General features: G+C 34.6%; 1 protein-coding gene across 1 annotated transcript in view; it reads right to left on the minus strand.

Annotated features, from left to right (window-relative positions):
• m (zona pellucida domain-containing protein miniature) overlaps positions 1-13,814 on the minus strand; it is a 94,659-nt gene that overhangs the window by 69,113 nt on the left and 11,732 nt on the right. The window contains exon 2 of the mRNA XM_073093895.1: positions 7,889-8,057. Within this exon, the coding sequence (XP_072949996.1) occupies positions 7,889-7,935 (47 nt within the window). The 5' untranslated portion in view covers positions 7,936-8,057. The remainder of the gene's footprint in view (positions 1-7,888; positions 8,058-13,814) is intronic.

Consider the following 13,814-nt stretch of genomic DNA (forward strand, 5'->3'; position numbering starts at 1 on the left):
TATCGTACTCCAACGATATTCCTATCCCCAAAAATGGGGTGCAGCTCTCACTCTTCGCCGATGACACCGCCCTTTTCATCCAAGGGCAAAAGGAGTCATCTGTCCTCGCCAAACTCCAACGCTCGGTCAACGAGTTAGGAGATTGGTTTAGGAAATGGCGCATCGAAGTCAATGCGGAGAAAAGCTCCGCAATGCGCTTCGACCACAAACGCAGGCGCTTAAACAACCTGCCCTCCGTCAAATTACTTGGGGCCCCCATTCCATGGAGGCCCACAGTAAAATACCTAGGAGTTACCCTTGACCCGGGCCTCACCTTTAGACCCCACGTCTCTAAGGTCACCCATACCGCCCGCTCTTACATGAGCCGCCTCAACGCCATGATTGGCAGACACAGCAAGTTGTCAGCCAGGAATAAGCGAACGCTGTATAAGGTTTGCATTCGACCGGTGTTAACATACGCCTCTCCAGTCTTCGCTCACGCGAATCCCACCATCCTAGACAAACTCCAGGTCATACAAAATCTCTTTTGTCGTCGGGCACTTAATGCCCCCTGGTATGTCAGAAACGCTGACCTCCACCGCGACCTGGAGCTCGCTCCAATACAACAAGTCCTCAGACAATTCTCTGAAGCGTTCTTTGACCGCTCAGAAAACCATTCCAACCCCTTAATCAAGGGTGCAGCGGACTATGCTGCCCCTCTTCCTACCCGTTACAATTGCCGTCGGCCAAGAAATATCTTGACCGACGCTCCTAACAAACTCTCCACCGATGTGGAGAATCTTCTGGCCGCCCACAGGGGCGTTCAACTCTCCATAGAGAATCGTCTTCCCGACGATTCTAATCTTATTCATGATACGTTGACACCTTCAGTGTCATCTATCCAGCGGTAGCTCTCTAGGGAGCGCCGCTAGCGCCTCTCGCTCCGCAAACGAGAGGTCGCTATCCGATGTCGGCTGTACGGTCCCCTTGGACGAATGCCTTAAAGGAGTTTTTAGTGGGATGGCCCTCCCTTCAGGAGGACCTTTCAGTCAGCCCCACACGACGCAGGCACCGGCCGTCGCGGCCTGTAAGTGCTTGGACGCATTTTTTGCTCCTCCCTCTCCGTAGAGGGTCAGCCCTTTTTCCACCTAATATCCGGGCGCCAAAAAAAAAAAAAAAAAAACGTTGTTACCCCATTACTGTCCCACTGCTGTGCACAGTTCTGCACTCAGATTGAGGGAAATTTACGTCCATAGTCCACACCGCTGGCCAAGTATGATTTGGTAGACATCACACAACTGCAAGAACTCTTTTTAAATAATTTTTATGTGTGTAGATTTTTTCACAATGTTTTCCTTCGCCGTAATAGCAAGTGATAGCGAATTTCTAATATGCTATGTGCGTATACACTAAAAATATATACTTAAAATTAGAGGTACGAGCCTAGGGTTTGAACCTCCAGATGGTTCAACCACTAGACTATCACTGGCATCACTGCTTATATAGGTATTCGTGCCTATAATACACAATATTTAGAAATCCAACAAGTCATAATTTGACCAGCTGTTAAACGCAGAGAAATGGACCGTTTCCTGTTACAACAGCAATTTGCAACATGACTCGACGTCCTAAACATTTATATCTGCACGGTAACGATACGCCTATCATAATATGTGTTACGCACATCCTACGTTGTAAGACCGTTATTGTAAATATTGGTTGTACGTCACTATACTTAAGTAGTACTTGGTAGTAAAATCACGGTAAAACACGTTAGGTTTTTATCGTCGGAAATAACAGTCATTACTACAAAGTTACTATCTGAAAGATGAAACGAGGCAGCCGCGATCTCAGAATAGAAATGTACAATCATCTTCATGAATACGATACGATATGATATTATAATATAGACTACTTTATGAATCCGTTTAGGCTCATAAGCCGATTTTAATAATAATTTAATATTGGTTTTACTTTTTTTACCTGAGTGTAGAGTAATGTTATATTTCATTCTCTGTGATGCACTCCAATCCAATTGTTAGAGTAACTTAATAGCCGTCGGGTTTTTTTTTAATAATTACTAGTTAGTTTTCTTCTTTATTATCCCATGTTTTTGAGACGTCTAGATTATCAATTATATTCCTTTTAATATGTATATATTTTCTTGAAAAACATACTATCGTAAAGACGTTCTGCAATTAGACAAATTACATTTAATTATATGTAAAGGGCTTCTACACGTTTCAATATTCTAAGGCCGCGATTTATACCATGTCACATTTTTATCTGTTACTTGAGTGACATTGATGTTTTTTCTACTTACACCGAATGCCTAATCTTAAGCCTACAGCGTGTACTCGTATACCTACTTAACTGTCTGCTCTATTTTTGAGCATAACTTATTATATTATACGGCTTAACTACGATCTCTACACGTTATGGCGCCCGATGCGATCGGATCGAATGTAGCTCGCTTGTGATCTATGCATATGCAATAAAAATGTTTATGCTATCTATACTTTTGGAAAAAGGAAATATAGAATTTTCTGATACTGATGAAATAACATAAAACAAATCTAAAGAACTGTTTTACTGCCAATAACAGCTGATCTTGGAAACATCTATTTGAATTTTGACCAGTTTTATCAAAAATCACAAGTAATAATAGACAAAAAGTATTTAAGGTTTTAGGTTTTTTATTGAAATGATATATGTAGTCAACTTGAAATTAATTGCCGGCTCCGTACCTTGGCCTTGGCTGCGGTTGTATTGATACCCACTTGTCACACAAAGTACTATTTTACATTACATATATTTCTTTTTGTAAAGAGTAGATAATTTCGAGATAATCCGTTTTCGCCCATAAGCACAAATATTTAGCTATAACAGCAATATTTTAAGTCTTTCATGTAGAAAATCAGAAACTAATCAAGCGATTGCACGCGTGATCGCGACACGCATTCCGACGGCGTATTATAATGCACTTTCGTTTCACAAAAACGCACGCTTTTTGCCGCATCGCTAGCGGCTTTCGGCTCGATATTTGAATGCAGGCGGGTCATTCATTAATATAAGCGACGTGTTATTGAGCAATGATAAAGCTTAGTTTAAAAAAATGTATAGTTTAATAAACTAAACAACTTGTCTGCACGGGTTGTACATTTAGTCGCTCTATGATTCCCTTCAGGATTCCAAAGTCTTAGTTACTTTGAAATTTCAAACAGACCCGTAAATATTTTTTTATAATATATAAATAATATTCTTTTAAGAATATAAAAATAGTGAAATAGTATTGTAGATTAAAAAATGTACTATTTCCGGGGATATGGAGGAAAAATAACTTTAATAAATGGACGACAGAGGATTTTAATTAAATATAATATAATAAAATATTTTTTTCAGAAATAAAATCATAATTTATATGTGTTTTCCATAAATTGTACCCATCTTTTCAAAAATGCCATTAATATGGTAATGAAGAGCCCTTTAGCCAAAACCTTCATTTTGTAAATCATAGGCTCCTATAATTTTGTATTACTTATTCAGACCCATAGCTATAATTCCCGTATAATTCCTTGCTCGAGGATAAGTATACCTTATAATTATTCCTTAGGAATCTGATTTTCATTTTTGAGTTGCCTAAAAAAAGAAAAATGTATTTAAATCATAACCGCTCATTATTTACGGAAAATATTTAATTTAAAAAATAACATATCTCCATTTGTATACTCATAGAACCTTAATAAGCTCTACACCCGGACCCATATAAAACGAATTCTATGTTCAAATTTCTGCCTGGCCGAACCCTTTGTGTGTCAGACAAGCTTTCTTTCAATATTCGATTCCCCATTCAAAGTACAAAGATTAATCCAATAGGTAAATAATATATTTGATAATGCATAAATATACATATATTTCCAGATATTTTTTAATCATTGTGATCTAAATATCCAGATAAATAAACTAGGTATGTTTATAGATAAACTAATTTAAACATTGATGCTTACAAGACTCCAAACAACGTATTCTAATAATATGGTGCTTTAAATCTCAAAAAAGACTGTAGAAAGTTAAATTCCCCGTTTAATATCCAACGATAAATTAACCATACAATAACTAATATACAGTAATAACGGGTTCGTTTCCGAGCGGAACGTTAAGGCAAGGTTTTGGATAAATTATATTTATCAAAGGATTTCGAGGGCAGAGAGCCTGCCTTATCGCTGATGCACTGAATGGGGTTCAGCGGGTGTAAAGATAAATCTGTTTTACTTAATTTCTCTCTTTTATGTTGGAGGAGACCAAAGTTAGGATTAAAACTTCTAAAGTTTATTTTATTGACGTTTTCAAGTTAACCTTTCTTCTATGAGAACAGACATATTTTACATACTGATATGTTTCAACGGCTGACTAACATATGAACATGTCGTAATTTGTAAACCTCTGAAGGCCTATGAAAATAAATATTAAATATTTCATTTCATTTCAATCCTCAGGAGTGACAACGCAACTTTGTGTGAATTCAAGTAGAACCCTTCTTATATGGAGTTAATTGCAGATAGACTGCATGCTAGTTAGTTGCTTCATTAAAAAAATCCAGACGATCTAGATCAGGGCAGACAATTGTGTCCAGATGTAAATTCATTTATCCATAGTCTCTCAAATAGCTAGACGACATGACCACAGAACTTGCAGTGTTTTATGTACTAAATTAATGAACTATCAATCATTATACCATTTATAGAACCGACTCAATGTTCACTAAAGACTGCACGGAACAAAGGTAAACAGTTGGAGACCCTTAATTAAAATTTTAATGATCAATGGAGTACAATGGTCTCCATTCCTGCGGGACAAGGGTTCTCGGCGATTAATCGTAAAACTATTCAATTTATTTATTTATATTTTTTGGACGCAATAGGAGTCTTTATGTATTTGCAGGACATTGCAGGACAGTGTAGGGCTATAAGAGTAAAGTTGAAGTTGATACGCTTTAGAAGTCATACTTCTCTCAAATATATGTTGTACGTCATATAAACAAAAAAAGTTTGGAAAATCCAAAAGTGCACGACTCATAATGCTCATTTAATTATGAAATATAAAAAAAAAAAACTCAAGTCGTTCAAAATTAATTGCCGATAAAACAGCTGTAGTAGGAAGAAGGTACTGCACAAGCGCCCCTGGTGGAATGAATGTACATAATATCTATAGATATACAGTCTTGTAGTTTTCGTTTTTTATTAATTGCAATTAAACGACACTGAATTAATTAATCATTCGTATTCAGTGACCTACAATCGTCGATTAGAATTAAAAAAAAAATAACTCAAATGATGGTTTTTTTCACAAGTTACAGTGTTTTCAGGTTTCACACATGACGGACAGGAAATTTTTTTGACCTACGAGTATTTTGGTGTTTTTTTCCAATTCTATTGCAGTAAATCAATTTTTAAAAAGTATGGAATTAATCTCCATTAAATTATCTCGACAATAGTATGCAAAATATCTTGATTCCGTGAACTATCAAAGCTATAATAATAAAAATAGCCGCCAAAATGAAGCGAAAAAAATTTTTCGATCGTAAATCACTCTTTGATGCTTCGCATCATGAGTCGTGCAAAAGAAACAAAAATTTTAAATAAGTACATTTAAAGAAATTTAAAATAACCAATTACACTGGTACCAAAAATATATCGAAATAATTTGTTATTTATTTTATTTTAAAATTAAATTTATTAACCGTCAAATGCTTAAGTACTTAAGTTATATTTGACTCATAACTCAAATTTAATAGTATTTTTACGGAACCTTTCCACAGAAACCACGTTTTTAATCAATTTTATAATAACATCTGCCGCCGTCGATCTGGCGAGAGTTGGTTTCATCAATCAAATTTACGTATCCTTCTCATCTTGAAGGTATTAGATCGCGTCCATCTTAACAATATCTCGAATTAATAACACCAAGGGCTGTAAGCTGCTTACTACAACCTTGTTACGAGCTCATCGTTATTGCCATTGAATTGATTACAGTATCGACAATAAAAGGAGTAAGTAATTTTTATCGACTTCTGTTTGTTAGTAGTCAAATATAATCTGTTCATAAAATAATTATCCACTTCATTTTAATTATAGTTACTTTAAACATATTTTACTAAAAATATATTATAGCACATATTATAACATATTTAATGATCCAGTTTTATCAATTTTTATCGCTTTGCATGAAAGAAACAATAAAATGTATAAAATACTTCTTTTCATAAATAACATGAAATTTTTACCCCTTATGTCTATATTTTGAGATTCTATTTTCATTCTTAAATTACATTTTCCTTATATCTTACATAAACAATGAAAGCTTTACAAAAGTACACCAAACATGTCAGCATGCTAATAGCCCTGTTGAGTCAGAAGCGCCGAACTACTAGAAATGCACTTAGCGTCTAACTCAACAAACAAACGGGAAACACAGTATCTCAGATCTCATCGCATTCGCAATATATTCTATACGTGGCTGAGTTACTAAATGCAGTTTTTATATACATTTCTATAACTAACTAACTGAAGTTAATAAAGTTGGCAAAACTCTGCTCTTTGTGTAGAGCTATCACCGCCTCGAATTCTGGTGTGTAAAAGTAGTGACAAATAAGTTATAGCTAGCATTAAATTCTACTTTCCACTCTAAAGATATATGTATAAAAACCCTAGGCCTTTAATTGTGATTTGCCGAGGTTATATGCGTATTAGTAATACATAAAATTGCAAAATGCGTAAAACATGAAAAGTCAAGAGATTTCCAAGTTATTCTCAAAACAATCCGCACTTAGCTAGCTGCGTAACTATGACCCAAATCATTGTTAATTAATGTAGAAGTCTATACCCAGCAGTAGGACAGCGGTTGGTAGACGACCCAAAGACGTACCCACGACAAATACTTCCTTAAATAATAAATTCGGTACAGAGACATGTTAGTAAACACACAAACAATAGTACAGTAGTAAACACATGACAAGGCAGGCTAGTGATTTACAAACGAAACATATAATTGAAAATTTATAGCGTCATAAAAACGAACATACATTTAAAAGATGTCTGAAACTATCAATAGCTGCTTAGTATATAGCTTGACAATGTGAGCCATTCAAATCTCAATGGTTTGGCGCTACTGCAAAACTCAATGAGGTTTTCATAGTTTCATTTCATCTGAGTTCTCTTATTGATCTTCAGCTTATTGATGTTTATGTCAGCTTTGTATGTTGTTCGACAAGAGCTTATTAAATTTTGTATATTTTATATGTTTAATAGTGTAATGATTTATGTGCCTGCAAGTCACGTAGAAACATAAAACTTTAGTTCAGTAGAGGATTATCAAGATAGTAAAAATTTTATGGCTCGAATTCACCGCCATCACCGTTACTTATTCTGGCTTAATGCAGGTGTACAGCGCTGCTGTTTTAGTTTTAATACAAATAGATATAAAGAGTTACTAATAAGTCTTTAAAAGCAGGAATGCACATAAGAGTCACCGTCAAGGACTCCGTTTCTATTTCAGGCTAGTCATAGATTCCGTATTTATGGGTAGGTCGATAACCCTCTTGGTTATATATACTATACACTATTTTTTTCTAATCCTATTAAGAGTGAACTAATATTGAAGGCAGCTTGAAATCTGTGATCTAAGCCAAGAAATTTCATTGCTAATTTACCCGACTGCAAAAGCTACAGGATATGTAAATGTAAAGGAGCGTATGTGCGTATGTCTCATTTTTTGGCACGCCGTACAGACCAAACGGCCTGGCAGATTTTTACAAATGATATATCGTTGGATTTATCTAAATTGTGGGATCGACATGCTATACCTTTTCTTAGGCAATTGGGTATTGTTTTTTATAAAGATAAATACTTACCAGCCAAATTTCCGACGACTCGTGTTCTTCGCTCTCCAAACAGTCATTGTTCTAGCACCTCACTAACATGTACGAGGAACACAATTGTCACCTTCGCGCCGTCGAGTTGACCTTGCAATTGTTACCTAACATAATCCCTCACTGCACTACACTGCTGGGAACGTGGAACCTGGAAAGAATAAACGTGTGATTAGCTTAGATTTCCTTTGGAAGCATACACAAAGTTTCCAATTAACCTTACAACAACAGTTATAGAGCAACTTAGTGAGAGTTGCTCTATAACTATTTGATTTTATTACATACAACAACTAAGAAAATGATAGGTATGTAATTGGAAAGAGTTGGGCTGAAGTGTGGATTTTGCGTATAATAAAAATCTCTTTACCTAGATCTAAAAGGACGTGACTAAACTAAAGGGACTAATTCCAAAAGCCACTGGACCTCGCAAAGCTGTCTGCAGCAGGCATCAACATAGCAAAGTATTGCGAACATGCAATTACACAAACCAACTTCGCAGAGGTCTCTGCGAAAAATGGTATATACTCGTACCTATCGTAAAAATCGAATGGTGACATGGACAATCTTTGTGCTTAACCAACCATTAACTAATTTTATGTGCCTATTTTAGATGTAGATATTTTATGATTCTTCCGTTGTACCTTTACTATTGACTGCCTATATTCTTAGTTTAATTAGTGCTAGTTTTAATTTACAAATAATTTTACATCTATAGATTGTTACAATATTTTATTATTTACTAGCTGACCCGGCAAACTTTGTACCGCCTCAAAATCTATTTAGCAAATATATTTCATATAAAATATAGACTATGTTACTCGTGGATAATGTAGCTTTCGAATGGTGAAAGAATTTTTAAAATCGGTCCAGTATTTTTTGAGCCTATTCATTACAATCAAACAAACAAACGAAATTTTTCTCTTTATAATATTAGTATAGATATATTTCTAAACTTACTTCTCAATTTACGGCAAATACACTAAACTGAAGCTAAAATACCCAGCTACAATACATAAAGCATTCCACCGTGCTACTATGAAGTACAGCACGTTTGAATTATCATAGTGTGTCGCGAGGTAACGGGGCTTCGTAATTAATACCAATAGAGTAGCAGAAAAACGGTAAGCACACAGCATTAACAGTTTTTATTACGAGCGAGGGATTATATTCTCATCGGAGGCCTTGGTTATTACCATAAGTAGGTATTAAAAGGAGCATTAACTATATTTATACCAGGGGTCATCGTAAAGGTCCGACCAAAGTCTATTTATAACGAAATGATATCAAAATAACGGTGGTTTGGAAGAAAAATCAAATTCGTTTTATATATTTGAAAATTTATCTATCTCTTAGAAGAAAGGGATGTTGAATAGATACTAGTGAATTGATTTTAATAAAATTTCAGCGGAGGATAGAGAACATTACTTGTACCTGGTAACTTCAGGTGTGTATTTACATGAAAATACTGATTTCATAGCAAAAGAAATAAACATAAAACTCGTACAAATGTACACGCGACTTAAATCATTTTATCGATATGTAGCAATATTTTGGTTTTCAAAAACGACTCTACTGAATATTATATTACCTGTGAATACTTAACCATAAAGCAGATCGAATTACAAAATTATTCTAAAAATAAACTTTGTTGCGATATTTAATGTATTATTGCTACTAAGGAGATACAAATTTATTTTTACCTTAAGACAGACAAGTATCCATATGTATTATTTTATTATGATGCCTACAAAAATACGTTGTGAAGTAATACATCTTGAATTTCCTTCCCAAGTTTTTGTTACATCGCTAAAAGCGATCTTTTCAGACAACAAAGCGGTAAACCGCAGTTGCATACAAATCTTAGAACTGTATCTGTCCAAACGTTTGCTATCAACATGATCGCGATAAGACGAACAATTCATGCCGCTTTTTATTACAAGCCTTTTATTAAGTTGCTATGTTAGTGAGGGTCAAATTTTGCAACATTTTTTTTAATCAGAGGCATCATCGTCATTATTTTTACAATCCATGTGATGAACGTCACATGTGAAGAACGGTCTGACACGATGAGAGAGTACCACGTTCAATTCCCGGCCAGGTTAAAAAATAAATCAGATTTCTGTTTTCGCCTGCGAGTATTCGTCTTTGTGTATGTGACTATTAGTGTGAGGATATGAGTATAGAAACCGTCCTTCTGCTTCTTAACAGCAATGTTAAGCGCTGCTGTGTTCTGATTAGAAGGATGTGGTAACGGTTAGACACATAAACGAGGCAATCCAACTTAGTTCTCAAGGGCAACAATGACAATTCAATTATGTAGTACTAACATAGATAAGTAGAGATACTTTACCGCCTTGTAATTGAAGGAAGCCATTAAATGGTTTAAGCGGCTGACAATGTGTCAGCCATTTAATGGCTGTCAAGGTGTAATTTACGCGGAACAATGCCGACATGTGCAGTTAAGTGGTGCAAAAACACGAAATCGAAAAAAAACATAGTGCGGAAAAATATCGTTTCATTCGTAAATGATCTAAAAACTAAATTTTTTAAATATTTTTCAAACGCGAAAATAGATGACAGCGACAATATCAATTGTCAAAACTGGTAACATTTTCTTGTTAGGTGTGAGTAATCTTTACTAATCTATGAGTATTAATGAACTTATCTGACACGAACACATACATGGTCAAAACAACGTTTCAACTAAATAGAATATCCTTGTTCTGTTTAGGCTTGTTTAATCATCTCGATAAATACATTTTATTAGTCCACATTAATACAAAATCTACAAATGTTACCCAGATGTAGAGTCTGTAGATACAATATGTTGTTCAACAAATCTTCTGGTTGTCTAATTTAACGTGCATTGATGGCCTGAGAACGTAAAGATTGCGTCGTATTTGCATTTCTTTGGGCCGGCAATAACGTTGACTTTGGAATGCGGGGCAGTATACGGGTTTTAAGAAGCCGCCGGCAAATATTCGGAACGTCAACAATGACCCATTCAAAAGCTTTCGGTACAAGAAAGGTGTTGGTTTACGCGTAACGATATGAAATCTCTGTACATTTCACGTCTGTACGCCTGTATATAGAAATAAAATTGTGTGTCTGTATGTTACTAGAATATAACTCATTTTTATATATTTACATTTATTTGTACGATACCAAACTCAATGATCATTTATTATTTTCATTTGTCTATGCTTTACATACTCGTACAGCCAAATTAGTTTTTGAGGCCTTCCTGTAACATGAAATGAATTGGCCTTGAAACTTATTACAATATTTAAAGAGAATAATGTAGACATTCCAAATTGTCCTCACCGTAAAGTGTAAAAACAAATCGATAAGCAGAAAAGACATTGTGTTTTAATAGTGATAAGGAATATGGAACAATGTTTAAATTAATTTCGATTTATTTTTTTCTGACTGTCTGTATGATTGATATACATATCATAATAACCAACTTGCTTACATAAAACGTTACGATTAAAAACTGTGAACTGTGAAACTATAACTCAAAAGTGAGTGAAGCTAGTGCGAAAACCTAGTCATAAAACATTAAGGTGTGACGTATAATCAAAGTAATTTAAACCTTTAACGCGAAATTATTCCGGCATTCTTGTTTACTGCTTCTTGAGTCAGCTTTTAAGGACGCAATAAGCCGAGGTGCTTAATTTTAAGGACGGGCACGCAGTAATCCGCGGTGCTTAATTTTAAGGACAGCCACGCAATAAGCCGAGGTGGTTAATTTTTACGAAGGAGAAAGTGTCAGGTGTTGTTTAATTTTTACATCATTTTATGAGTATGTTTATTTTAAGTTACAAAGTCACTTTGGTAGTGGTAAAGTGTTTTCAGTTATTAATATTGGGCTATTATATTTAACAAACAAATATTTGTGGATCTAACCTTATCTTCCTTGAATCTATAATATGAAGAAATGACTTTTATCTTACGAAGGGGAAATTAAGTGGACAGCACTTATTGTACCTGTGGATATCTGCAATTGTAACACTTTAAATGGTTTCAATTAAGTTGTTACGTGTAAGTGTAGCAATTTATACGTGACAAACGTCAGATAAGACGCCAGTCTTAATTCTTGTTTTATTTAAGTCGAGAATCCTACTTAGGATCCATCCATAGGAACCAGAATACAGTAGCTTTACACCAAATTCGTACAACAGAAATATATGTAGCGGTACAGCACAAAAGGCCTTGTCATCAACGCATTATTAACCTATTGCTTAGCAGAAGTCTCTTTCTATAGTTAAAAAGGTACAAAACATACCACATACATAGTCTTGGCCAAATTATTGGTAGATTAGATACAATAACATTATATTGGTACTAAGAGTCCTTCCACATTGAAAGAAGTTGTATAACTTAAAACTGTGCCTGTCATCGACCTTTTAAAAGTGCACATATCTGCTGTAAGACATTTGCCATTAGAGTCATAAAATTTAATAGAGTCCTATGATTTTTACATGTATTAGAAGTCCATCGAAATATGCGGGCACTAACATAACATTAAAAACATACACAGCGTTGAAACGTGCAAATGACTGTTAACTTGTGAGAAGATATCAGAGATCCCGCGTGGCTTAATGTAGCGGAAACCGTGTCCAATTATCTCTTGGAAAGAGGCGAAATTTACAAGGAATTGGACGTCTGCCGTCCATCGTAGATCGTTGATATGCGTCTGATGCTTGAATCGGAATAGAACCGTTCGATAAAGACCCAGTAGTCTTATCTACTGTTTGAATATTAGAAATGTTAACTTTTATAAAACAGTAACGTGATGTTTTTCATGAACGATATAAAGGAAATGAGTAACATCCTAATTAAAATAAAAGAAAGGTGTATTTTACATCTCTGATTTATTTGCCCCAACGTGCCAAATTTTTCATTGTCGGAAGAATATTTGGAGGTAAAACCTTTACTCTTATATCTTTGCGCAAAAATAAAAAAACATTTTTTTTTTGTTTTCAAACAAATCAGGTCACGAGTTTAAAAATGCCAATACCTCGAATGTAACATGGACATATATTATGATAGATTTATTTTATAAAAGGTCTACTTTGTAGATTTGTTCGTACGGTACTATTCGTCTAAAATATTTTCCTTTACCTTAAATCAGGCATTTAGGATTTAAGCGTATTTTCCCAGCTCGTCTTGTAAGTTCAGATCGAACTAACGTAAGGTCAGATCGAAATCTAGACGGGATACAAGAGTCCAATCGAGATGTCTATGCAGAGATGGCTAGAAATAAACCAGGAATCGACCGGCCGATAGCGCAGAATTTATTGTGATTTGTTTATGGTACATTATTTATGGTTAATGCTTTCGAATTACTAGTAAAATTCAAAAGGACTTGGTCGTTTACAATATGATTTAGAAGTTAACGATAGGGTAGAACTACTAATGTTTAATATTAATGAGATGATTAAAATAATAATTAGTCCGCTGTAGGTATTAAATATAAGTAGTCGTACATATAATATTACATGTTACTTATAAATTTATAATGATTTAAGTTTTCGTACAAAACTGATGTAGGTAAGTAGTGGTATAAATAGATTATACGGTTATTTATTGCGAATGTGCAAATAAACGACTTTAGTAGTCAGTATTCAATAATTGTTGAGCAAGATAAAATCAACTAACTTTAAAATAGGTCCTACAACACAACACACTCCAATTGTATAATTCTACAACTATAGTGGTGTATTCTACAACTGGTCACATATTCTCGGTTCTCCCTCTAATTAGGGGATGAAGCATCCTACACGATGTTACTTCCAAGTAGAAAAGTAAATAAAAGTTTACGTAAGAAATGCAACAAATAATGATTTTTAAATTTCAATTATGAAATCAGATTTTCGTTCGTATATCTTAGTGTTGGACTTTT

The sequence above is a fragment of the Epargyreus clarus genome, unplaced genomic scaffold, assembly GCF_041222505.1.
Source record: "Epargyreus clarus isolate Ecla_fem2 unplaced genomic scaffold, WU_Ecla_fem_2.2 ptg000005l, whole genome shotgun sequence".
NCBI classification, from domain to species: domain Eukaryota; kingdom Metazoa; phylum Arthropoda; class Insecta; order Lepidoptera; family Hesperiidae; genus Epargyreus; species Epargyreus clarus.